Source organism: Ochlerotatus camptorhynchus, unplaced genomic scaffold (genome assembly GCF_037179485.1).
Source record: "Ochlerotatus camptorhynchus isolate MF236.1 unplaced genomic scaffold, CSIRO-AGI_Acam_v1.1 ptg000835l, whole genome shotgun sequence".
Lineage (NCBI taxonomy): Eukaryota > Metazoa > Arthropoda > Insecta > Diptera > Culicidae > Ochlerotatus > Ochlerotatus camptorhynchus.
This window is the reverse complement of record NW_027041295.1, coordinates 17534-44662: the sequence shown is the minus strand read 5'-3', so window position 1 is coordinate 44662 and position 27129 is coordinate 17534. Positions and strand designations below refer to the sequence as shown.

Here is a 27129-nt window from a genome sequence, read left to right as displayed (position 1 = left end):
GCGAAAAAAAAAAGATAATTAATCCTCGCTGCTGAAGGCCAAACAGCGGAATCGAAAGACCGTAGTACAAATTTCAAACTCTTTCCATCGACGATGCACGTGGATCTCCACCATGCATGTAGGTAGGTATCAACCACGACCGCAACCGAACCGAAACCACATACCCAGGCTTAATAGCGTAATGCAAAAGAATTAGCATTTCAATCTAGCTTCAACTCTTGCCGCGGTAAGACACTAAAAGCGAAAAAGTTTCGCGAAAGCTTTTTAGTAACCGGCTTCTAGGACAGTTCAAACACATAGTCTAAGTCTAGTTCCCATTACTGATCGTGTAGATACCTAAATAAATATAGAAACAAATCTCGGAGTTAGATGGAATACCTGCTTGAGAGCGTAGATGAGTGTGCATTTGTGTTTCTGCGATCGTAGTAGTGATATTGAAAGTTAAATTCTCGAAGCAATATTTTCCTTCGTCCTCTACCGTGATCTCAGCGACAAAAGAGAGAGGAATCGTATTAAAATTGAAATAAATGATGACTGCGGTTCAGTGCTAACAACTCCACAATAAAAACAGATCAAGGATTTTGTACTACAGTTACCAAGTTAGTTGTGGGCAAACTTAATTCGCGTGAGTGAACAACTAAAAACAAGTCATCTACACGGATAAGTATTTTAAAGATAACCGATACATTACAGCGGCAGTACATGCGACGAAGCCCTGAACAATGAGATTGGTACGCGTTAATAATATTGTGATAGTGATTCTTGTGTTGTCAATAGTGCATCATGCGCAGTGCCGTAATAACGACTTGATTGAAAGTAAAAGTGAGAAACGACGCAATACAGGCAGACTAAGAGCAAGAAAATCTAGCGCAAGGATTGTCGAGAAAACCATCAGTAAGTGGATTAGATAACGTTTAGTGCACTCAGCACTACGCTTTCTGTTAATTGTGACACGCTATTGAGCCAAGCGTAGGCAACTTCATTCTGGTTCTCGTGCTAGTAGAACCACAAGTGGTTAAGTTAAATAATTAGTCACGATATCTGCGAATTTTCAAGTTTGAAATTTGCTAGGTGCAATCAACGTGTGTTAATAGGATAAATAGTATCACCAATTTCAGATGTGTAGCACCCGTGTGGTGCAGAACACATGGGCTTTGATTGATATTTATACCTTTCTTTCATCAATTCAAATTCTTTAAAGTGCTGGTTCAAGCCATTTAAGGACCTGATAGTAATCTGTTGGAATCCATCCGATGGAGCTCGATGAAGGAATTTGATACTAAATTTCAGTCTGTACCTTTGATTTTTTATGTTTGCAGTAGGGCTTAGATCAAATTTTGGGCCTACTAAGCACAACCTGCCCTTTGCCTCTATTTTTCAAACGGATTTTTTTTTTCACCTGCGTATCGTAAGATTTGGTTAAGAGTAACACATTGTTGAGATATTATTAAAAAAAAAACTAACACTGCTTTTGACTCCAAACTCGGCCTACGGATTGTACAAACTTAGATTTTTTCGCCGAGATTGGCACCACCGAGCAGGCTCGGAATTTATTTTTGCTGAGATCTCAGCAAAATTTATGTTTGTTAGCCTAGATCTCGGCAAAATTCCCATTTGTTAACTGAATCTCAGCATATTTTTCACTGAGATCCAGCAAAATAGATCGCCGAGCTGCTCGGTGGTGCCCATCTCGGCAAAAAAATCTAAGTGTGTAAACTACACACTTAGATTTTTTTGCCGAGATGGGCACCACCGAGCAGTTCGGCATTTTATTTTGCTGGATCTCAGTGAAAAATTTGCCGAGATTTAGCTAACAAACGGGAATTTTGCTGAGATCTCAGCTAACAAACATATTTTTTGCTGAATTTCCAGCAAAATAAAATGCCGAGCTGCTCGGTGGTGCCCATCTCGGCAAAAAAATCTTAGTGTGTAGGCCTACCGCATTGAAACGCCATTGAAACGCAATTAAATTCACTTCGGCCTATCTGATAAGGATAAAAATTGATTCGGTCAGACCTCCTCTTTTGTTTTTGAGAATAATGGGTGCAAACATTCATAGATATATTTATATCTATATATATATATATATATATATTTTTATTTATATATATATATATATATATATATATATATATATATATATATATATATTGTGCAGCATAGATCACAGCTTAAACAAAGGCCGAACAATCATTGATGTCTAATCGGCACGCAGTAAGGATGCTCTTCATGCATGATTACAACATTATTATTATTCAAATCAATTTATTCTTTTACAGAACAAGCCGAACATTGCTGTTGGCCATGGAGGAGATTCCATCGCGTGTGTCCATGTAAGAATAAACGGGATCCTCAGAACCGAAGGGCGATCAACTTCATAAATCAGCTGAATTGTAAATACACACTTAAAAAAATACACCAAAAATACGCTAATGTGTACACGTTAAATCTAAAATGCCTTAAATAAAATACACAAAAATACCTCGAAAATACTTTGTACACGAAAAATACATTTCATAATGAATTTAATAAACTTTAACTTATAAATACACATATACGGAAAAATGCTAAATGCACCTTTTCAATTCAGGTAGTTGAATCGAAAATACTCAAGTTGACAGCCCCTCGCTCAGAACCAAAACCAGAACTGGTATCAGACCCGGTGTATTTTACTACTTCTGAGCTAGTTGCACGATCGAACTAAAGCTACACAGCCACGTCTAACTCTTCGACTCGGCTTCGAAGGGCAGCCGGTGCAGCGTGGTATTTCAATCATAGAAACCGTAAACCTGGTTCACGATCAACTTCATAAATCAGCTGAATTGTAAATACACACTTCAAAAAATACACCAAAAATACGCTAATGTGTACACGTTAAATCTAAAATGCCTTAAATAAAATACACAAAAATACCTCGAAAATACTTTGTACACGAAAAATACATTTCATAATGAATTTAATAAACTTTAACTTATAAATACACATATACGGAAAAATGCTAAATGCACCTTTTCAATTCAGGTAGTTGAATCGAAAATACTCAAGTTGACAGCCCCTCGCTCAGAACCAAAACCAGAACTGGTATCAGACCCGGTGTATTTTACTACTTCTGAGCTAGTTGCACGATCGAACTAAAGCTACACAGCCACGTCTAACTCTTCGACTCGGCTTCGAAGGGCAGCCGGTGCAGCGTGGTATTTCAATCATAGAAACCGTAAACCTGGTTCACGAGAGTTAACAGCAACAGTAACTTGGAGAACAGAAGCTTCAACACGTGTTTAAAGTCAAAAATTGGGGAGAGCTTTGAAGACTACACCCAACTGGGGGATGTATGATTCGCTTACAATTATGTGTGATTCATCATCAGAGGATGTTAGTGGAGGCCGCATAAACCAAGGATGCGATATACCTAGATGCGGTCCAATGCAAGAAAATTGGAGACCAAAAAATGTGGAGTGTACTATGGTATTAGTGAGTGAAATTAATTATATTGTAATAATTATGCGATTATCAGACCTGTGCTTTCTCCACTGCTCTTTCCATGCTTCTGAATCTGGATAGCCTAAAAGCGAAGACAACAAATCAAGAAGACTGGCAACTCTTCCATTTTCTCATATGAACGCTATGAGACAGGTATAATCGCGTCATCTGCCGCTCAAAGGTAAATGCTTCGAACGAATTTGATAGCAAAGATTACATCCTCAGAAGAAAGGTTTGTGTATTTGCTCATTTTTCTATGCGTTGCTTCCATCTTCACTCAAGCACAGCGCTATTGTATCTGTCGCTTGGATTCTGGCAAAGTTGCCAGTCTTCTTGATATGATGTCTTTGCTAAAGGCAAGGACAAAGCGCTCATTTCCTCTCATACTCGACTTCGTTTTTTCTACTGGAGAGATTCGAGGCAAGTGTGTGCGTCGTTCTACAATGTTACGAATAAAAAGCTTACTGGTATAGTCAAAAGCTAGATACAACATGAAATAAAAAAAAGACAAAAAACCATTACATCGCCTGCAAGATCAACTTCTAACATTCGCTGTGATGTTCATGAGCAGAGGATGATAGGAAATGGTACTAACATTCATTGTAATAAATTTTTGGTTTGCGTGTAGGATGCATCAGGAGCTACTTGTCCTGCGTGACATTCCAATTTGTGAACGAAGCCAATCGTGCATATTTACATTCCCATGTTAGTTAGATTAATGATGAGTGGTTATATTTTTAATCTAACCATGTAGTCATGACTTGCGGTGCCCTGAAACAGAAAAACTATCAGGATGTCTAACAACAAACGAATTGCATCACGCGGAACGGTCGATCATTCTGTCAGTTCAAGCGGAATCGTTCTCGGACGAGATCCGAAAGCTGTCGTCTGGTGTATCAGTGGGTCGTAATTCTCCGTTGCGGTGGTTCAACCCACAAATTGATGAAAACGGCATCCTACGGGTCGGTGGAAGACTGGCTCACTCCGAGGAATCGCAGCAAACAAAGCACCCGATTGTTCTTCCAGCTAGGCACAAGTTCACGGAGCTGGTAATTTGCCACTATCATCAGCAATACCTTCACGCTGGGGTGCAATTACTCTTAGGTACCGTTCGACAACGATACTGGCCACTTGGAGGCAGAAATCTAGCGAGGAAGATCGTCCATCAATGCCAGCGGTGCTTTCGGGCAAAACCTTCGATCATTCAGCAGCAAATGGGGGAGCTACCAGCTGCTCGAGTCAACGTTTCGAGGCCGTTTTCGAAGACCGGCGTCGATTATTTCGGCCCTATATACCTGCGAGCCGGTCGAGGACGAAAACCAACCAAGGCATACGTTGCACTTTTCGTGTGTATGGCCACGAAAGCCGTCCATATGGAGCTGGTGTCGGATATGTCGACGGAACGGTTCATGCAAGCCTTACGAAGATTCTTTGCGCGTCGAGGGCGTTGCACAGACGTTTATTCGGACAACGGTACCAATTTCATAGGAGCGCGAAACCAGATTCAGGAGTTGTTTACGTTGCTGAAAAATAAAACACACCGTGAGACGGTTTCCAAGGAATGCGCTAATGATGGAATATATTGGCATTTCAACCCTCCAAGTGCACCACACTTCGGCGGGCTGTGGGAGGCAGCGGTGCGGTCAGCAAAGTTTCACCTATTAAGAGTTCTCGGTGGTAATCCAGTGGTACACGAAGACTTCATCACTTTGTTGACTCAGGTGGAAGGATGCCTCAATTCGAGGCCATTGATGGCTCTCTCCGATGATCCTATGGATGTAGAGCCACTAACGCCAGCACACTTCATAGTTGGTGGACCACTTCAAGCCCTACCAGAACCAGATCTCGGTAACATCAAGTTGAATAGACTAACTCAATTCCAGCTTGTGCAGCGACAACTCCAGGATTTTTGGAAACGATGGCGTCATGAATACCTCGCACAACTTCAAGCTCGATCAAAACATTGGAAGCCAGCAGTAGAAATTAAGATCGGCAAACTTGTTGTCATCGTGGATCCTAATCAACCACCTATACAATGGAAGATGGGCCGTATCCAGGAGCTGCACCCAGGTGTGGATGGAGTCACTAGAGTCGTTACAGTGCGAACGTCAACCGGTTCATTGAAGCGACCAGTAGCAAAGTTATGTTTATTACCAATGAGAGACGAGGAAGAATAGGGACAAATTCGATAGATTCCATCCAGTGCATCGAGAGAGGTTGTTTTTTTCTTTATTTTCAGAAGTCTCCCGGACACTTCAGGGTGGGTAAGGATGTCTGAGAGTTACATAATTACCAAATCAACGGATGCAGCCAGCCACAAGCACACTCACCGCATTGCAGGGACTCCACGAGCGATTTAAACGGTTGTGTACTACTGTGGTAACTACGGTTGTGGTAGTGCACCGGTTCACACGGGCTCCCGAAATTCTACCACTACTATGCGGGCAGTCTGATGGTCATCGGTAGGAGAGTGTAGAAAACTGGGAGAATAGTCAGTAGAAATAGATCCGTCGTCGCGATCAGTGACAAGGGGCAAACCCTTGTTATAGTTTTTTTTTATTGTTTACTGTTAGCCTTAAGAATAAATGTACGAGTGAATAAATAATGTAGTGTCGTTTGTTAAGCTTAAATAAATTCGTGTATTGTGTGAAGAGTGTGTTTGATTGCTGCATGTGAAGAAGGATCTGCCGATGACAAGGATACAGGAAGGATAAGGACAGGAAGGATAAGGATCAAGGAAGCAAAGGACGATTCGTTCAAGAAGGAGGTACGTTTTCTGGTGAAGGTCGTGTGGAGGTCGAAACCAAATCGGTCGGACAGGTTTCCGACATAAGCTGCCTGCCCCGGTAGTTCAGCTTAACAAACGACACTTGAACCACCGCAACGGAGAATTACGACCCACTGATACACCAGACGACAGCTTTCGGATCTCGTCCGAGAACGATTCCGCTTGAACTGACAGAATGATCGACCGTTCCGCGTGATGCAATTCGTTTGTTGTTAGACATCCTGATAGTTTTTCTGTTTCAGGGCACCGCAAGTTGTTCAGGAAGCGCAACCAGTATGCGGTCATCCGAATCAATTTCGTAAATGTGGAAAATTTTGATAAATAATCCGAAATGAACCCAGATTTCTTCGACGAAACACAAACCATCGCATTGCGTCGTCTCTCCAAATCCTTCTCAGTTGGGTTTTCTGCCGCCTTCGGCCATTCTTCCGGCGAATCCTTCAACCAGGTAGGCCCATGCCACCACAGATCGTTTTCTAGAATGTTGTTGGGCAAAATTCCACGGGATATTAGATCAGCAGGGTTCGTAGTTCCCGGAACATGCCTCCATTGTCTCCGTTCAGTCAGTCCTTGAATTTTCGCAACTCTATTGGCAACGAAAGTTGTCCATGTTCCTGCTGGTGACCTGATCCAGTGGAGTACGCAAGTTGAATCTGTCCAGAAATGAGCGCTACCTTCTACCTTCAGCGATTCTGCTACCTTTTCCCAGAGTTGGGCTGCCAGGAGTGCGCCACACAGCTCCAACCGTGGTAGAGATTGAACCTTGAGCGGTGCTACCTTTGATTTCGAAGTCAAAAGGTGCACCGAAACCGTACCATTTTGTTCTTGACTCCGAACATAGATTGTCACACCATAAGCGACAATAGAGGCATCCGAAAAGCAGTGGAATTCTACGGATACCGAACCTGGAGCAACCACACACCTTGGAATCCGCACATCGTTGAGCGAAGGGATTTGCTCGTGGAATGTTCGCCATTCCTTACCCACCGTCTCGGGCAGTGGGTCATCCCATTGTAGATTGTGGCCTTGTTCGTTCTTTAAGCACCAGAGCCGCTGCATGAAGATCTTTGCCGCTGTGATCGTTGCACCAAGCAGGCCCAGCGGGTCGAAAAGTCTTGCGATGAAAGCCAACACTTGTCGCTTCGTGAGGATTTGGAATGGCGTGAGTGGCGGAATGGTAAATTTGAACCGGAAGCAGTCTACGTTAGGAAGCCAAGTTAAACCTAATGTTTTTACTTCAGCATCTTGGTCCCAATCGATTCCATTTGAATCTGGAAGTGCTAGATTCTTAGTTGGAATGCCCTTGAGTACGTCTGGGCAGTTCGATGCCCACTTACGTAGTTTTAATCCTCCTCTGATCATCATTGCGTCTAATTGTCTCCTCAATTCGATCGCCGCTTCAACGTTGTCTGCTCCAGATATAACATCGTCCATGTAAACGTCTTCTTCGACCGTAAGTGCCGCTAATGGAAACTGCTTTCGTTCGTCGTTCGCTAGTTGTTGCAACGCACGAGTGGCCAGATACGGCGCGGACTTCGTACCATATGTCACCGTTAGTAACTCGTACGCCACTACCTTTTCATCAGGTGCTGTCCAGAGTATGCATTGAAGCGGTGTGTCATCCAGACTCGTCCAGAACTGTCGATACATCTTTTCGACGTCTGCTACGACCATCACCTGACGAACTCGACTACGCAGAACGATTGACCTTAAGTCTTGTTGAACTATTGGTCCAGCATACAGCGCATCGTTTAGGGATATTCCTGAAGATGTTTTGCAAGATGCGTCGAATACCACCCTCACCTTGGTCGTGGTACTAGACTCTTTGATAACGGGGTGATGTGGCAGAAAACACCGTTTAACTGTATGCTCTTCGCTGTCGTCCAATCTTCGCATGTGACCGAGCTCGAGGTATTCGGCCATGAAATCACAATACTGCTTCTGTAGACTTGGATCCCTTGCCAATCTTCGCTCCACAGCTCGCAACCGTCTTAATGCGATGTCTCGGGATTCACCCAGTTCCACCAAAACTTCGTTGTTCTTGGGGAGGGCTACTGTGTATCGCCCGTCGGATTCCCGCCTAACTGTACGCTGGAACTGCTCCTCACAGTGAGCTTCTTCAGGAGTGTATTTGTTGACGGCTCCTACTTCCTCGCAGGACCAAAACCGTGCCATTATCTCCTCGAGATTATCCGATACTGCCATGTTACAGACGTACTTAGTACCTTGGCTGGATGAAGTGACTTCGCCTGACACTATCCACCCAAAAACCGATTCCGTTAGTAATGGTAGGTCCTTGCCTAACTGTATCTCCCTTCCAGACGGGAAGTAGCTGAAGAAGGCTTGGATGCCCAGAACCAAGTCAATCTTCCTTGACCGGAAGAACTCCGGATCCGCCAGTTCGATCTCTACCGGTATGTTCCATCCATTTGCCTGAACTGTAGATGTTGGCAGACAAGCTGTAACCTTCGGTAGGACGACAAATTCCATCGATCGAGAGTACGATGAAATCCGAGATGTGACGACAGCCTTGACTTTTCGAGTTGCCTTCGTGTTCGACTGTCCGATACCAAGAATCGATATGTTGGCCTTCTGACTGGAGACATTCATCAAATGGCACAGTTTTTCAGAGATGAAGTTACACTCGGACCCTGAGTCCAACAGTGCACGTGCTAGATAGCGAGAACCTTGATCGTCCTCGATCGCAACGACAGCTGTAGCCAGAAGAACCTGCGATAAGAGACACTGTGCCGCGTTTGAAGAAGTAGATTCAACCGCTGAGGCATTCGCTGCCTTGGAGTTTGCAACACTGTCGTCCTGCTTAGCGCCTTCACCCGGTTTCGTTCTTCCGGATGATCCTGGGTTGCTGGAACTTACTTCTCCCTTGTAGCATAGCAACGAATGGTGCCGACCCTTACAATGCCGACAGGAAAACTTTGATGAACACTCTCGAGCAAGATGACCACGTTTGAGGCAATTACGGCAGAGCGATTGCGTACGTATGAGGGATTCCTTACTGGTCAGTGACATCTTCAAGAAGGCTGGACAAGTATGCAGTCCATGAATCTCCGCGCAAGAAGGACACTTAGCGTTGTTTCCTTGTACGGCATTATTGCTGACCCTTGTAGAGAACGGCTTTCTTTTTAGTTGTTGGAACTGTTCCACCTTCGCTTCCACCTTCGCAGGTAAGGCTTCAAGAATCTGCATTCTGCGTTGAAGAAACTCCTGTAGATCCTTTAGGGTGTCTTGCTGCTTCGTAGACGAATGTTCTTCCCACCCTCGTCGTGTGGCAGGATCGAGACGAGTGCTCAGCAGCTCTACCAGCAACAAATCTTTATAATCGGCTGGTTCGATGATTTGGTCTAACGTCCGAATCACACGGTCGAAACCATCCACCAATTTATGGAGATCCGTGATAGATTCCTTGCTAAGCGAAGGCAGCTTGATGAGCGCTTGAACTTGCTTCTTCTTCAAAAGTTTGTTGTTGTTGTAACGTTTTAGCAACGTGTCCCAAGCAACTTGATAATTGTCTTTCGTGATCCTTAGCGGATCAATCAGTGCCTTAGCCTCGCCTGCTAAGCACCCTTTGAGGTAATGAAGTTTCTCTACATCAGGTAGATCGGGTTTTTCGTGAATCAGAGATGTGTAGAGGTCTCTAAAACTTAACCAATCGTCGATACTACCATCAAAGGATTGCAACTGGATTTGAGGTAGACGAACATGATCCATTACGCCATGTAGAGTGGCATCTGCAGTCCGCACTGTTTGGTTTGACGAAGACCCTTCCTGCAATCCGTCAACCTTTTCAACCAGAAACGATTTCGCATCGTAGTAACGATTTTCAATCTCCAACTGCTCCCTTTGACTACCATCTTGCTCTGCATATTCCTCATGCGCTTGGATGTCCCAGATTGTTTCGCTAATTTGTACCCACAGTATATCTAACCGCTCAATACGAACATTAATTTGATTGGCAGAGGTTCCCTCTTTGAAGTTCTTAACATACTGACAAATATTGCTTAATGATAATTTGAGCCCCTTGAGTTTGGATGTTAAAACCTTCAGGGATTCGGCATTCCTGGTTACGGGTTTTGTTGCCATAATTGCTGTCGTCACAGTACAGGAACTCGACCGAATGTCAGTTGATGAACAGGTTACTCCACTGGCAGTTCAGAAAGGCGAGAGAAAACGTAGATGTAGTATCCAAATTTGTCTACTTCGGCTGGGCATATACCGTTCACCTCACCTGTGTGAAGAAACAGTGGCACCTCCGAAGCCAAACAGCAAATCCAAATCGACACACCTCCAACGTTCGATCAGTAACCTCAGATTCAGATTCAAACCAGTGAAATGCGAGGGGGTGAAGAAGCGAATGTAGTATACAAAATTGAAACTTCGGCTAGACATATACTGCTCAGCTCACCTATGAAACAGTAGCATGTAGCAGCAGCCGAGCTCAAAAGGCATCAAAATCGTCTCTTATGTTTGTATGCAGCGAGTAGTACAGTACGAAATCGTCTCGAAAGTTCAAATCCAGTACAGCGGAGAAAAAATGACCAATGTAGTTTCACAAATAAGCCTGCCCCGGTAGGACATATACTTTGCCTCACCTAGAGCACTAAAGATGGTGCTGACGAATTAGCTTCAGTCCGAAAACCACAGTGAAACCTCAGGGATTGCGTCCATAAATGAGTTGACTCGAAACAGTCCAATGTGCATCGAAAGGGTAATAATTTATTGGTGTGGTATCCAAATCCAGCTTCGGCTGGGCATATACTTATAAGAGTAATTATTCTATTTACCTGACCGCAAATGGCCGCTGCAATGCCCGAGCTCGAAGCAATCGTGGTGTCCTCCGTCGTCGCAAATAAATCGTAGTTGTGTCGTCGTTGCAGGTCCAACCGAATCGCATTGGATTGCATGCACCATGCACCGATCGAAGGAAGCGTTGTGAATCGATTCTTCGCAAACTGATTCACCAATGCCAATGTAGTGTCCGTCGATAGTAGGTCCTCATAGAAATTAAACAACAATATGCACAAATCGTAGGGTTGGCGTTAGTGGGGAATAGGCCAGAACTTCGGCTAGACATATACAAGTTCTAACATACCTGGAATGGTAGTAGAAAACGCTCTGGTTATTCTACAATCCTGATGAATAACCGATGTAGCCTTCGAAGTCCGTTTTCCCACTCGCTGATGAAGGTTGATGTAGCTGATGTCTTCACAGAAGAGGACGATGGTGGATAGATTGGGCGCGATTCAAAAGGACTATTGATGAGCAAGACGATGGCTGCTGACTCCTTTTCATGCAATCGGAATGGCCACAGGATCTATTCATGCACCGATGAGATGGCGACTGTTCCATTCAGGGCACTATGGAATGGCGCGAATGCTTTGTCCCAGGTTGGCCTTTTGATGGACGTTTATTGGCGCCGAGATCGTCGAGATTCAGTCCGCAGGTAGTGGAGATCCGGTTCGAAGGACCAGCTTATGTCGGAAACCTGTCCGACCGATTTGGTGGTCGACCTCTGGTCGTACCTCCTTCTTGAACGAATCGTCCTTTGCTTCCTTGATCCTTATCCTTCCTGTCCTTATCCTTCCTGTATCCTTGTCATCGGCAGATCCTTCTTCACATGCAGCAATCAAACACACTCTTCACACAATACACGAATTTATTTAAGCTTAACAAACGACACTACATTATTTATTCACTCGTACATTTATTCTTAAGGCTAACAGTAAACAATAAAAAAAAACTATAACAAGGGTTTGCCCCTTGTCACTGATCGCGACGACGGATCTATTTCTACTGACTATTCTCCCAGTTTTCTACACTCTCCTACCGATGACCATCAGACTGCCCGCATAGTAGTGGTAGAATTCCGGGAGCCCGTGTGAACCGGTGCACTACCACAACCGTAGTTACCACAGTAGTACACAACCGTTTAAATCGCTCGTGGAGTCCCTGCAATGCGGTGAGTGTGCTTGTGGCTGGCTGCATCCGTTGATTTGGTAATTATGTAACTCTCAGACATTGTTAATGCTATCAATAATTTAATTTCGTCTAAAGAGAAAAAACGCACTGCCCTGAACAAACTGCATATATACATGTTTATACTAATACCCCATTCACATTACAGCCTATATCATGATCATATAATACCATTGACAGACATACAAAGCAGTACCGTTGCACTCCTTTAATCGAGTACCTTAAAAGGTACAATTTGAGGTACTAGCTTAAAGAAGTACAACCATAGAGGTAACTCTAAGGCAAGTAGGTCCCGAAGAAACGTGCTCAACTTTTTGGCTCAGCTCTAGGTCCCGAAGAAACGTGCTCAACTTTTTGGCTCAGCTCTGGTACTCTCTTCGGTCCCAAGCTAATCGATTCACCCCTCGAAACATAAGAAAAACCAATAACCCCTCATTTTATCTGTCAAACTTTCATAGCGAATCAAAACAAACATTGCGTAGTAGTAGAATTTCGATTAGAATGGGATACGTTAATCGATGGGATACGTTAATCGTTTGCTTGGGACCAATAGGCTAGTCAAGTAGTGAGCCAATTTAAAATCGTTAGTTTCGTATTGATTGTTGGTACAATCAACAATCAATACGAAACTAACGATTTTAAATTGGCTCACTACTTGACTAGCCTATTGGTCCCAAGCAAACGATTAACGTATCCCATTCTAGTATAAATTCCAACTACACTATGTTTGTTTTGATTCGCTATGAAAGTTTGACAGATAAAATGAGGGGTTAGTGGATTTTCCTATGTTTCAAGGGGTGAATCGATTAGCTTGGAACCGAAGATAGTACCAGAGCTGAGCCAAAAAGTTGAGCTCGTTTCTGCGGGACCTTCTGGTCTTAGAGTTACCTCTATGGTACAACAGTGTACTTTGTATGTCTGTACAAGGTATAATATAGACTGTCTTGCAATGAGCACTAATACATAGGATTTCCAGTGAAAACTAGATGTACGAGTGCTCATAGCAAGACAGCGTGTATCACGTGATATACGCTGTAATGTGAACGGGGTATAAGGCACGCATGAACCATTTTTATACACGTTATAGCGCTTTCTTGATGGTGAAACGTGCTCAACTTTTTGGCTCAGCTCTGGTACTATCTTCGGTCCCAAGCTAATCGAGTCACCCCTCGAAACATAGGAAAATCCACTAACCCCTCATTTCATTTGTCAAACTTTCATAGCGAATCAAAACAAACATTGTGTAGTACTAGAATTTTGACTAGAATGGGATACGTAAATCGATTTGCTTGGGACCAATAGGCTAGTCAAGAAGTGAGCCAATTTAAAATCGTTAGTTTCGTATTGATTGTTGGTACAACAGTGAACTTTGCATGTATGTTCAAGGTATAAGACGAGAAGGTCCCGAAGAAACGTGCTCAACTTTTTGGCTCAGCTGCACACAGAAAAAATATTTTAAACGTAATAATATTTGACGTAAAATCAATAAGAATTTCATTTTGTTTTGGCTGCAAAAAGAAATCATTACTGTTTCAACAATCCAGTATTTTTGTTCCTCAAAACCCATGGATTCTTAAATCAAAAAAAAAACTTGGCAGCTGGGTCAACAACAAAAATGTGTTTGTTTTTAAAAGAGATTTCTTGTTAATTCAATCAAATTTATTTTATGAAGTCTGACAATTCACGCAGTAGAAATAAAAATATGTTTATTGATTCAAAAATAATATGGCCAATTTTTTTTATGTTTTGTTTTCTTTTTCACTGATCACGCCTTCCTTCGGAAGGAAAGTAAAACCGTTGGTCCCCGGTTCATAAGTTGATGGGTCGATATGTAGGGTCCAGGTGTGGGAGCTGCCTTCCTGGCGTCGGGAGCATTGGTTTTCAGTACGGAAAACAAGATCGACGGAAAAAAATCAAGGAAGAAGACAGAAAAATTGATTATATTTAGCAACTGCAGCTCGAACTGCAGCATACTTACTTACCTTCACACAGAGTTCAGATTACCAAAGTCGGTAAAATTTTACTGGGTTTTTAAACAGCTGAGTTTTCAGTAATCAATCCAGTAGTTTTTACTTTTACTGAAAACTCCGTAAATTGCAGAATCTCTGAACTGTCACAAATTACCGTTTAACTCAGTAAAATAATTGCTGACTTTTTCAGTAATTTATTTGTTTGCATTTTTTTGCTTAGTTTTTCGGTATTTTTTGTGTAAATTCAACCCTTGCTGTGTGCTACCTGATAGATATGGCGGTTGTAGTTTTCATGAAGATCGCATCCAAATATAGAACGTCGCACTGCTCCGGTTCGTACACGAACATCATCGACAATTTAAGTACGGCTGAAAGTACTAGGTTAAACACAACGTTACTGTAGGAGAAGAACGGAATCATCACAGCTTGGACAATCTTCTAACGGGTTTGTATAGAGAGCATTCCATGGAAGCGCCGGAACATATAAAGGGAATTATAGGCCCTTTTGGTGACTTTGTTGATATGATCAGTCCATATCAGGGTAAAGTCCATTATAAGTCCCTGATTGTTCACTTTACCAAAGCAATAGTCTCTCCACGTTGAATTCTTCGATAGCCAAGCATTCGATAACAATGATTGATACGATAAGCCTGTTGACTTCATTTGCGGGATCAGAGATGTTAACTTGGAGTTATACTTACATTTAAGAATTCTGGGCAGCCTTTGATGTGCCAACTAAAAGTGCATTCAGCCATGATCCCTGAAATGTACAAATGGTGAGGGTCGAGTGCCAACGAAAAGTTAAAGGTTGCTAGGCTAAGATAGCAGAGTTAATTTTAAACTTTATGGTTTTTCAATTTTAGTTGAATATACTCTCACTGAACACGATCATAAGTTACGATTGAAAAAGTGATATCAAACAAAATTAAAATAATGAATTCTAGAGCAATAATTTAATTCTTTTCAAATTCGTTTCACTATTATTTCACAGATGTGTATAACCTTACCGATGCAAATAATAATACCCTATCTGTAATGAAAAGTGTGGCTCAAATTGATATAGACGAGGTAAAATCAAAGAAAATCCGTACGATTAAAAAAGGAAAAACACTCCTAATCTGCCCACAAGAGAAACAGGTTCCATTTCAACTAATACCAACACTGTGTAGGCGAACCCGAGATTGTAAAAAGACTGGCAATAATTCGAGATGCTGTAACTTATTCGGGAGTAAACGATGTGTACCAGGCGTACTGATGCCCATTCAAGAACCAGTACATGACCGTAAGTAAATCTTTATTTTTCGTTAGTCACTGTAAACCTTACTTCTGTAGGGGATAAAATTAACCCGGAGCTGAGAGATATAGAGATGAAGCCAAGTTCCCGGTAAAATAGGGAAAGCAGCAAAATAGGAATAGTAGCAAATAGGGAAAGCAGAATGTGGAAAGCAGCGGTTCAGAACACATTGGAAATATCACAACGTTCATTTTTTATGAAGTTTCCACTTATATGATAAAACCGGATTATCTGGAGCACCAGGCCACTTTACACCAAAATAATATTTGTATGCGTAAAAAAGCAATGTTGTTGTTGTTGTTTTGTTTTTAAGGACATTTTACATCTCCGCGATGCATTCATGTCCGTTCGATTTGTTGTTTGGTGTATTGTGTATGGTGTGCAAGTGTTTTTGTTAGTGTAAGTGCTACAATTCAGTTGCCTCTTCTTTTCTTCCTTGCTTCCAAACAATTACTTTTCTCCTTCGCTTAACTTCATACTACTCTCCTACTTCGCTTTTCTTCACGAATTGCTTCATCTTTCTACCATCTTTACCTGTGTAATTTGTTATTCTACAGTTATTTTAATTTGTTATTCTAGTCTTCTACTTCGTGTTGCTTAATCTTTCTTTCACCTGTGCAATTTGTTATTCTAAAGTTCTTGTAATTTGTTATTCTAGAGCTTTTTGTACAAATCCGTTTCATGTAGGAAATTAAGCATTCGTGTTGTTCTTTCTTCCGTGTTGTCCAGAGCTTCACGTAGACTGGTGCTGATGTCATTTTTCCTTCTCTCTTCGTCGTATTTCCTGCACTCAAGAATGATGTTCTTTACATCCAACACCGTGCCACAACATTCACACACCGGTGGGGCTTCCTTCTTCGGAAGAAACGTGTGGGTTAGTCGCGTATGGCCGATTCTCAGATGTGTAAGCATACGCTGGTCGGCTGAACTTCCTCGTTCTGTCCATCTGTGCGTGTCGAATTTCACCTCCCTCAGCTTCGATTCTGTTGTGCTAAACCACTGCCTATTCCACTGACCACGTATCGCATGTTTCACCGCTTTTATCACATCCTCGCTTAGAATCGGTACGTCGATGGCTGGTTGTCTTCTAGCCTCATTGGCTAGTCGGTCAGCTTTATAGTTTCCCCTGATGCCGGCGTGTCCAGGGATCCAGCAGAAACGAATGATTTTGCTTTGCACGATTCTCTGCCGGGATGGTGCCGGGAAGTTCTAGCCTCCAAAGCCAGTAGGCAGCTTGCGGAGTCCGTGAGAATAACCAACTCATTTTGAACATTAGGGATGGTGGCGGCCATTTTAATAGCGTATGCCTCCGCAGAGAAAACACTACATTCCTTCGGAAGACTGTAGGTCCTAGATAGCCCTTCGTTGAAGAATGCAGCTCCTACCGTGTCTTCACACTTGGAGCCGTCCGTGTAGACGATGGTTGAACTAAGGAAGCAGGTCTCCAGTAATTGTCGAACAACTGGACGAACTTTCTCCGGTGGGTCTCCAGCGCGTATGCTTCTTTTCATATCCTACTCTATCGTCGGTTTTCGTGCGTGCCACAAGCGATTGCTCTGCCTCACGAGTGACTGGAGGAGGACTAGAACCGGTTAATTCTTGGAGGCGATTTGAAGCGTGTGTAATCAGAAGTAGGGTGCTGCTGTTTGGATTCTTTGCGAGCATTCGGATGGCAATGCGTACTGTGGTCTGTGCTGCTAGCAGTTCGAAGGGTAGAGTCCCAGATTCGGCCATCACCGAGTTAATCGGGCTCGTCACGAATGCTATGGAAGCAAAGCGAACCATTTTGTTGTAGGCAGGAGCGAGAGTCTGCAAGGTTGCTGGCCCTCCTCGACTAACAAGTCCAATCCCATAGAGCAGCTTCGCAGTAACTATGGCTGACCAAACTTGCAGCAGATAAGTCCGATTACCACGAGGAAGTTTTGCGCCGATCATCTGTAAAATCCGTAACCGAGATTCGCATGCTTTCTTAACCATATTGCAGTGAGGTTTGAAGGTTAAAGTTCGGTCCATGGTTACACCTAAAATTCTCAGCCGGTTGGTGTTCGGCACGGGAGTTCCCTCGATAGAGATATCCCGCACGGGATCCCGTCTTGCGTTCGGACTGCAGTAGAAGACATGTGACTTTGTTGCCGACACAGTGAAACCAACGCTTTTCGTACATTTGTTGATGGCTTTTACGGCGGCCTGTAGTTTTCGGTGCAAGCCTTCAGTTTTAGCACCTCGCACTGCTAAGAGGATATCGTCCGCGTACAAAAGAATGAAGACTCCGTTGGGCACTACTCGGAAGATGGGCGCATCGTGATGAGGAACAGCGTCACTGACAGGACAGAGCCCTGAGGAGCTCCATTTTCCAACGAATACTGGCGAGACATTTTTTTTTTTTTTTTAATAATTACTTTATTTGTACAGGCTCAATCGAATAAACTTTACAGAGCCGAGTTATCATTTTCGTTATACATTATTGATGTCTTATTTTTAAAGTTAAAGGAGCTGGACCGGATACTCGCGGTTGTCTCGAGGTTAGTGGAGATTTACAATTTTTTTGGATGGGAAAAGGGAGAGGGAGGTTTGAGATGTGGTTTACGATACAAATATTTAATTAATCCTAAAACATGAACTAATTTCTATTCATCTTGAAAACAAACATAAAAAAGAACCCACACGTACAAAATACAAACTAAACACAAGGTTAATCAAACTTACAATCTAATGTTAATATTCCTAAAGTAAACATATATGAGTTTCATAAACTCCAAATCGCGTTAAGCCAAAATATCCCGAACTGGAACGTTAGGTTGTCTACCTCGAGCCCGAAAGGCGAGACATATGCCCCCCAACGAATACCTGGATTGTTCACTCCGAGAGGAAGCTTTTCATCATGTTCAGCATCGACCACGTATTCTCCATGACCTCAGAGTGCGGATTATGCCGCGCCGCCAGGTGGTGTTGTAAGCCTTCGACAGGTCCAGGGATGCTATCAGATAGTGCTCGTCTGTGCTTGGAAGCGTTCTCTCGAGCTCGGAAAAGTACGTGTCGGTGCCTCGCCCGGCACGGAAAGCGTGCTGTCGTTTGTCGAGTCGCCCGCTCGACTCTAGCTTGGTGATCAGTCGTCGATTTATGATGCGTTCAAGCAGCTTCACCATGCAGCTGGTGAGCGAGATTGGACGAAACGCAGCGGGTTCGGTATCGAGGCAGTTTGGTTTCGGAATGGGCACCACGATTGCATTTCGCCAGCTGGTGGGAAACTCTCCACTACGCCAGATCCGGTTGAGCAGCACTAGCAGTGTCATCTTCACGGACAAAGGTAGACGTCGAAGCATTGGGTACCCTATCATGTCGGGTCCTGTCGAGGCAGCTCGCCCTTTCTCGAGAGCCCACAGAAGTTCGCTTAGGTTAATGTCGCTGTTGTACATGTCGTCCGTGTTTGGTGAAACATCCATGGACTCTCTTTCAGCTGCTGCCTTAGTCTTCTGAAAAGAAGTAGGGTAACTGGAGGTCGCAGATCTATCGCTGTAAAAACTGGCTAGCGCTTCCGCAGTTTCTTCGGGGTCATCGGTGAAGCCATCCGATCGCTTGAGTGCGATGGTACGTTGTTGTCGGCTGCCACGTAGCGTGCTCATCATTTGCCACAGTTCGGTTGTCGTGCTGCTTGGTGCAATTTTGGCCACGAAGTTCTCCCACGATCGTTCTTTTGCTTCCTTTATCGCCTTCCGTGCTACAGCTCTGGTTTCCTGAAACCTCGCCAATGCAGCGGGTTGATCAGGATCAGATGTCTGCAGGCACTGCAGAGATCGAAGATACTTTCGTCGATGTCGAATCGCCGTCTTCGCTTCAGGGCACCACCATGATACCGCTTTAGGCACTGGTTTGCGGTATGGCACGAGTTGCTGCTGCAATTATCATCTCCGTGAAGCTGTCTACGTCCCATTCAACATCTGGCCGGATGGTTTCTGCGGTGATACGTTCATATAACGACCAATCAGCGTGATCGTACAACCATTTCCGCCGCGTCGTTCGTGAGGATGACCACCCAGGAATAGAAACTGTTATCGGGAAATGGTCACTATTGTGCGTGTCCAGTAGGGTTCGCCACGTGAATCTGCGAGCCACACTCTTGGAGCAGTGGGTGAGCCATTGTTCAGAATTACCAGCCGCTTGTCCAAAGTAGCTTCGGAGATGAAACGGCCGAGCGCGTTCACTGTTTGTGATCCCCATGCTAGATGATGAGCGTTGAAATTCCCCAGAAACATGATAGGACCTTCCACTCGGTCGAGTACATCACTCAACGCATCCTGACACTGTGTTGAGCTCGGCGGGACGTAGATAGAGACTACAGTTATCTGAATCGGTGTGTGGATGCGCACAGCGACGAGGTGTAAGGAGGTGTCTACTTGCAGTCGCTCGAAAGGTATGCCTTCTCGGACACCAAGACCAACCCCGTGTTACCAGTAGTGCGTGTTATTGGATTCCAACAGTAGCGTGTAGTTCTTGCCGATGTACCCAGGTAACAATTTGATGCTTAACAAGTGTTGTTCAATCGATTTTAATTCAGTCGTAGTTTGAATAATTGTTGTACATAGACCACGTTAACCTTGGTCCAGTTTTTAAACATCTAAATCTGGTGATTTTAATCAGCCAAGAGCTTATCAGTTATATAAATTATAAGCTTTCTAAGGCATTATATAACAGTATTTTCCAACCCTTGTTCAGCCTTCTACTTTTATTTAGAAAAAAAAAATAATTGAAGACCTCTTCATATCTTATACATTTTCATGGGACTTCAGCAAGGTGCTTATTGGATTTACATATTTATATTGTTATTATAAGTCTAAAACTTACCTTTGCAATTCGGGGTTCGAACCCGTAGTCACAGATTCACATGCATCAATCATACCTACTGGACCACTTAAGCATATGTGTGGCAAAAGGTATGATCATTAACTTGAAACACGTCAAATTTATGTTGAATAAAAGCAACCGGAAGAGTATTATATAGCAATGCAGAATTGTAAACAACAACTGGTGACAGTAAAACATTCATCTCATTTTCAAGTGTAGTTAACAAAATGTGGACACAAGTGCGCGATTTATTTCGATCGTCATGTGGAAGCTGTTTTAGTGCCATAATTGAGTTATATTTTCGGAGTTCTGTCTACAAATTCAGTGCAATATAGCATTCAAAACACAGAAATACAAATGTCAATGCTTCCGACGTCGTTGCAGCCCACTTCTACCTGGAGATATTCCTAAAAAGCTCCTCTAACTTGTCTCTACTGCTGCCGCTGCTTGGGATTAGAAAGGTAGGCAGTGAATTTAGAAGAACCAAAATGACAGAAAATGAAACGACTGACTGACCACATTTAACAAATCAGGCTATCAAAATATTGGTAGTGCATTGCTGATTTGTGGAGTAGTGTTAAGCTTAAATAAGGCTTCTTCAATCTTTAGATTAGCTAACTTATTGAGGTTTAATTAGGGGAATACAATTAGCTTCACGCACTACTTATCAACTATACATTCAGCCTGCTATTAATCAGCTTTGTACACCTTAAATCAACGAATAATCAGCTTCTGTTCTAACTGTTCAGCTTGAATTGTTACTTGGGTAGTCTGGTGGTGCGACAGTCTGATTCACCTTGGTCTCCTGGAGTACGATGATGCAGGGTTCGAGCTCGGCTATGAGGAGTTTCAGTTCGCTGATGTTGCCCCTGAGCCCACGAATAGTCCACTGAAGTGCGAAGCAGCCACCGTGGTAACTGATACTAGCTGACCGTGTGATGGATGACGATGAGGATAGTGATGGTCTTCGTGTCGGTGGCGGGTCGCCTGTAAAAGTGCAAGGTGCCGCAGTAATCGGTGCTGGTAACTCTATCGATTCAGAACTTGCCTGTGGGACGCTTGACCCCACAGTGCCGGCTGCCGTTGAAACCATTACACTAGTTTTTCCAATACCGACAACAGCCGGCACTGGGGAAGCACTTTGTGTAATATTTGCTCGTCGAGAGTACTTGAAGGACTTTCTCCGGGATATAGCTCTGGTGGGGATGTAACATGATCTGTAAAGATATTGGGCACGGCAGTACCTTTTCGCAGTTGTATCGAGATGGGACTGACCTGTGGGACGTCTTGGCTCACAGTGTCAGCCGTTGCCGAAACTACTACACGATTTCTTCCCAAATTGCCGGCAACAGCCGACACTGGGGAAAGACTTTGTGTAGTATCGTTGCTTGCTACGGTGTCAGGCGTTGAAATCCATGGAAGAGCTCGGAGTGAAGAGAGTGACGGGGTGCTGTTGATTTTGGTTGCTCGTGTAGGGCGGCGGCCAGGGCAAAGAAGGGATGAACCCTGCCGTCTATCCCAAGTTTCCAGTGTCGTGGTTGTGTCGTAGTTTCCATCGTTTACAGCGGTGAATTCAACATCAACGGGGTGGAGATAGACGTCCCGGATGGTTCCTTCAGCCTGCTGTACTTGCGTTGGAAGGAGTACTTCCCTTTCCTCACTTCCAAACCGATTACCTTCGTTGTCAGTATTCGTGTGTAGGTCATCATTGTTATCCAAACGTTGTTGTGAGACGGGATTATCAAAAGCGCTTGTATTGGCTGGCGAATTTACGATTGTTGTGGGTAAAAAACGAGGTGGTATTATGGTAGGGTAGGTGGTATATTGTTCTATCGCTTCATAATCGACCGCAGAGGGGGATTCTCCATCAACGGGTTGGGGTAAGACGTCCCGGATGGGTCCTCCGGCCTGCTGCGCTCTCTCCAGTGAGAGTGAAAGGGGTACTACACTTTCCCTCCCTTCAAGTCGATCGTTGTTGCTGTCCGGTTCGCTTGTCAGGTATGAATTGCTGGTCGGTAAACGTTTGGAGGAATGAATCTTATCGAAGATGCTGACTAGAGGGCGTCTCTTCGATCTCATCCTCGTTGACGCTTATCGTTTCCTGGTCGGATGTCGGTGTTTTTTCAACGGGCTTCTTCAGCGGTGGGCTTTGTCGGCCGGGTGAGGTGTCGTTGCTCCTGTCGTGCCTTTTCTTCTTCTTGGTGTGTCTAGATTCCGTTGTCGCTGGCGATCTACTTCTGAGATGCATCGACGGTGCGGCTATCTGCAATTCTCCGGATTTTCTCATGAGTTGAGAAGGCAGGTTCGATTCGATTGCTTGGCTCGATTGACTTTCGGAAGGATGGATCGATTTACTCGGCTGGGCTAGCGGGGTTTGTTGAACTTTCGGTGTTCGAATCAGTTTAATGTGTCCCATTAATTTGTCAATTTTTTCGTCCTTCTTTTTCATCACTTCAAGAAGTTGAGCAATTTGGGCGTCTTTCTCCTCCATTTTCTTTTCTAGTTCCTCCAATTTATTCCGGTTGGCAGTCTGCTGGGCTGCAGGTGCGGCGTAACTTCCTGTTCCTGTTTCGATTCGCTTGCGTTCTTCATGGTACGTCAGATTATGATCCACTTTTAGACGGATCACTTCCACTTCCTTCTTATAAACCGGGCATTGACGGTTGTTCGAACGATGAGGTCCACCACAATTGATGCAGTGGGCAGCTGCTGTACACTGTTTATCCTCCGCCAGTTCATGATCGGCAGAACAGTTAAGGCAGCGTTTCGGACCAGGACATCGGACACGGGGATTACCGTATCGGACACACCCATAGCACAAGAGAGGATTAGGGTAGTACGGATAGGTAGCGACACGAAGGACACCAATTTTTACATGCGACGGGAAGTTGCTCCTGTTAAACGTAAGGATCAGGGCTGACGTGTTGACTGGCTTACCGTGCTCTTTGCGAGTGATTCGCTGGACTCGAATGACCCCCTGGCTAATGAGACCAAGTAGGACGTCCTTCTCCTCCATGCGGATCGCCTCAAAGCATGAAATAACGCAACGGCTCACATTCAAGTTGGGATGCAGCTGAACGACGACCTCAGTACCATCCAAAAAAGTGGACAACTTTAGCAGCTTATTGACCTGGACTTGATTCCTAACTCTGAGCGTGTATCGAGTTCCTTGAGCTTCTGTCGATGCTCCTTCAATTGATCCGCCTGCAGCATCTTCTACCGACTTTCCAACAATGAAAGGATCCGACTTTAATGGTTTTTCTGCATCCTTACTGGTTAACAGAAGGTATGACAGTGCACCAAATTCCTTACCCTACTCTACCACTTTCTCGCGCTTACACACGGCGGACGTTGGAAAAAGGTAAAAAGTAGCAACGGTCACCCGTTGTTTACCCCAGAGACGGTAAAATAAAGAAAAACAAAAGAGTTTCCTACCTTACGCTCCTTCAATGTCATGCCCAAGGTGACTACATATAGGTGTTCTAATTCTGCCATGTTGGATTTTTGTATGGGACAGCGAACGAGTTTGTTGTTGTTGTTGTTGTTGTTGTTGTTGTTGTTGTTGTTGTTGTTGTTGTTGTTGTTGTTGTTGTTGTTGTTGTTGTTGTTGTTGTTGTTGTTGTTGTTGTTGTTGTTGTTGTTGTTGTTGTTGTTGTTGTTGTTGTTGTTGTTGTTGTTGTTGTTGTTGTTGTTGTTGTTGTTGTTGTTGTTGTTGTTGTTGTTGTTGTTGTTGTTGTTGTTGTTGTTGTTGTTGTTGTTGTTGTTGTTGTTGTTGTTGTTGTTGTTGTTGTTGTTGTTGTTGTTGTTGTTGTTGTTGTTGTTGTTGTTGTTGTTGTTGTTGTTGTTGTTGTTGTTGTTGTTGTTGTTGTTGTTGTTGTTGTTGTTGTTGTTGTTGTTGTTGTTGTTGTTGTTGTTGTTGTTGTTGTTGTTGTTGTTGTTGTTGTTGTTGTTGTTGTTGTTGTTGTTGTTGTTGTTGTTGTTGTTGTTGTTGTTGTTGTTGTTGTTGTTGTTGTTGTTGTTGTTGTTGTTGTTGTTGTTGTTGTTGTTGTTGTTGTTGTTGTTGTTGTTGTTGTTGTTGTTGTTGTTGTTGTTGTTGTTGTTGTTGTTGTTGTTGTTGTTGTTGTTGTTGTTGTTGTTGTTGTTGTTGTTGTTGTTGTTGTTGTTGTTGTTGTTGTTGTTGTTGTTGTTGTTGTTGTTGTTGTTGTTGTTGTTGTTGTTGTTGTTGTTGTTGTTGTTGTTGTTGTTGTTGTTGTTGTTGTTGTTGTTGTTGTTGTTGTTGTTGTTGTTGTTGTTGTTGTTGTTGTTGTTGTTGTTGTTGTTGTTGTTGTTGTTGTTGTTGTTGTTGTTGTTGTTGTTGTTGTTGTTGTTGTTGTTGTTGTTGTTGTTGTTGTTGTTGTTGTTGTTGTTGTTGTTGTTGTTGTTGTTGTTGTTGTTGTTGTTGTTGTTGTTGTTGTTGTTGTTGTTGTTGTTGTTGTTGTTGTTGTTGTTGTTGTTGTTGTTGTTGTTGTTGTTGTTGTTGTTGTTGTTGTTGTTGTTGTTGTTGTTGTTGTTGTTGTTGTTGTTGTTGTTGTTGTTGTTGTTGTTGTTGTTGTTGTTGTTGTTGTTGTTGTTGTTGTTGTTGTTGTTGTTGTTGTTGTTGTTGTTGTTGTTGTTGTTGTTGTTGTTGTTGTTGTTGTTGTTGTTGTTGTTGTTGTTGTTGTTGTTGTTGTTGTTGTTGTTGTTGTTGTTGTTGTTGTTGTTGTTGTTGTTGTTGTTGTTGTTGTTGTTGTTGTTGTACGACATGAAAAATGGTGCGTGGAATGAAAACAATTTGCGCATTATGGAAAACTATCTACAACGGATACTACAGCATCGACAAACCAACTATTAACAAATTTCCGTTTCACTTACTTTTTCCATAAGGAATTCTACTTTATCAGTATCTGCCAGGGCATTTGCAATTATCTGAAAAACCTTCGAAAAGTATAAGATTAGGTGGCAATAGAATGAAGATGAGACCGTCGTATTATTTTATTAAGATTTTTTGCAATGCATATACCGTTCCTAAAAAATATTAATTAATTTCAGCTATATTTGGAATACCAAGACGCTGTCCTGAGCAGCCATTAACAGAAACATTTTGGGATATTAAAACGTGTCAAACAGACAACGATTGCTGGCCTCGTGTATGCTGTCCCGATGGCGAAAAAAAGTATTGCCGAACATCACAGCCTATATTTGAGAAGTCCGAGAATCCTGCCATGATTAATATTATTTTTATATTAAGCAAAACAAACGAAATAATTCCAACTTTTTTACAGCAGTTGGAGCTGTATCACAATACTTGCAATGTACTCCTCCTCCACCTGTGATATTTGACATTCATCCTAAGCCTTGTAACAGTACTTTGGATTGTTTTCCTAACCTCTGTTGTCAAGAATCTGGCAAACGGCACTGCAGACCTCCCAAACGGTCACTCTTAGCCTTCGTAACAGAACTAACGTCGGTAAGTTTATTTTTCTTAATTCATTTTTATTCAGTATTGTTAGCTTTTTATTCTCTTGCAGCGTTTCAATGTCGGTGCCTTGAAAGATATTGCTGATAACTTAGTAATAAGAAAATAATGATTTCAATGTGAAATAAAGGAAAGATCTACAGATTACTTAGAAACAGATTATTAAAATATCACAATTCATGTAGTAGTTACAGTACACTAATAGAATTCCACACATTTTTATTGACGAATTTTCATGTAAAATTCACATACATATAACAAAATCCACCCAGAAGCACACATGAAATTTATGAGTAAAATGAATAGTATGTGTGGTTACAGATGGCTTTTATGTGTACACATATTAAGTATGTGTCCGACACATAGATATCATTTGTTGATCACATTGAAAAATTTCATGTGTGGGACACATAAAAACAATCTTTGAAATTGTATCAGTGTACAGTGAAATATGGCACGGACTGTTCGTTAGAAAAATATTAATACGAAAAATTGTAAATACATATTGTATTTTGTATTTGAAACTGAACTCCTTATTATTTTCATGAAGACACAAAAATTATTTAACGTAAAAGCGCACTTTTATACGATTACTAGCAGAGTACCCGGCCTTGCTCGGGATTCAATATTAGCTTGAGTTTATGCGCTAATTAAAAAACATGCTATATTGTACGTAGCCCCCCCCCCCTCTTATCTACGGGGCTATTTCCTATGACCTCCACATACCAAATTTGGTTCCATTTGCTTGATTAGTTCTTCAGTTATGCAGAAATTTCTGTTTCAATTGTATGGGAGCCCCCCTTTACAGTGAGGGGAGGGGCCTCGAACCATCATAAGAACTTTTCCCTGCCCCAAAAACCAGACAGACAGACAAACAGACAGAAACGGCCATGTGACGGTAAGTTTCAGGTGCCCAGGTAACGGAGTTAATGGAGGTAACCCAAATAAATCTCAATCATTGCAACACAGCACAGCAACTGTTGTGGCAGTCGACAACGGAAACAAAGTGCGACGTTGCTATCATTGCAGAGCCATATCGAGTCCCTTTCGATAATGGCAACTGGGTGGCGAATAGAGCAGAAATGGCGGCCATACAAGTAATGGGCAGGTATCCCATTCAACAAGTGGTGTCGGGCTCATACGAAGGTTTTGTGATCGCCAAAATCAATGGAATCTATGTATGTAGTTGCTACGCACCCCCGAGATTAACAATTGAGCAGTTCCACCAGATGTTAGATGGGCTCACCGGAGAGCTCATTGGACGGAA

General features: G+C 43.0%; 1 protein-coding gene across 1 annotated transcript; it reads left to right on the top strand.

Annotated features, from left to right (window-relative positions):
* Window positions 1-221: 221 nt before the first annotated feature.
* Window positions 222-25997, top strand: LOC135715235 (uncharacterized). The gene is made up of 6 exons (XM_065238582.1): window positions 222-894; window positions 2280-2333; window positions 15224-15514; window positions 25436-25608; window positions 25641-25853; window positions 25915-25997. The coding sequence occupies exons 1-6, from the start codon at window positions 723-725 to the stop codon at window positions 25969-25971; spliced, it is 960 nt and encodes a 319-aa protein (XP_065094654.1). The 5' UTR covers window positions 222-722; the 3' UTR covers window positions 25972-25997.
* Window positions 25998-27129: the final 1132 nt, after the last annotated feature.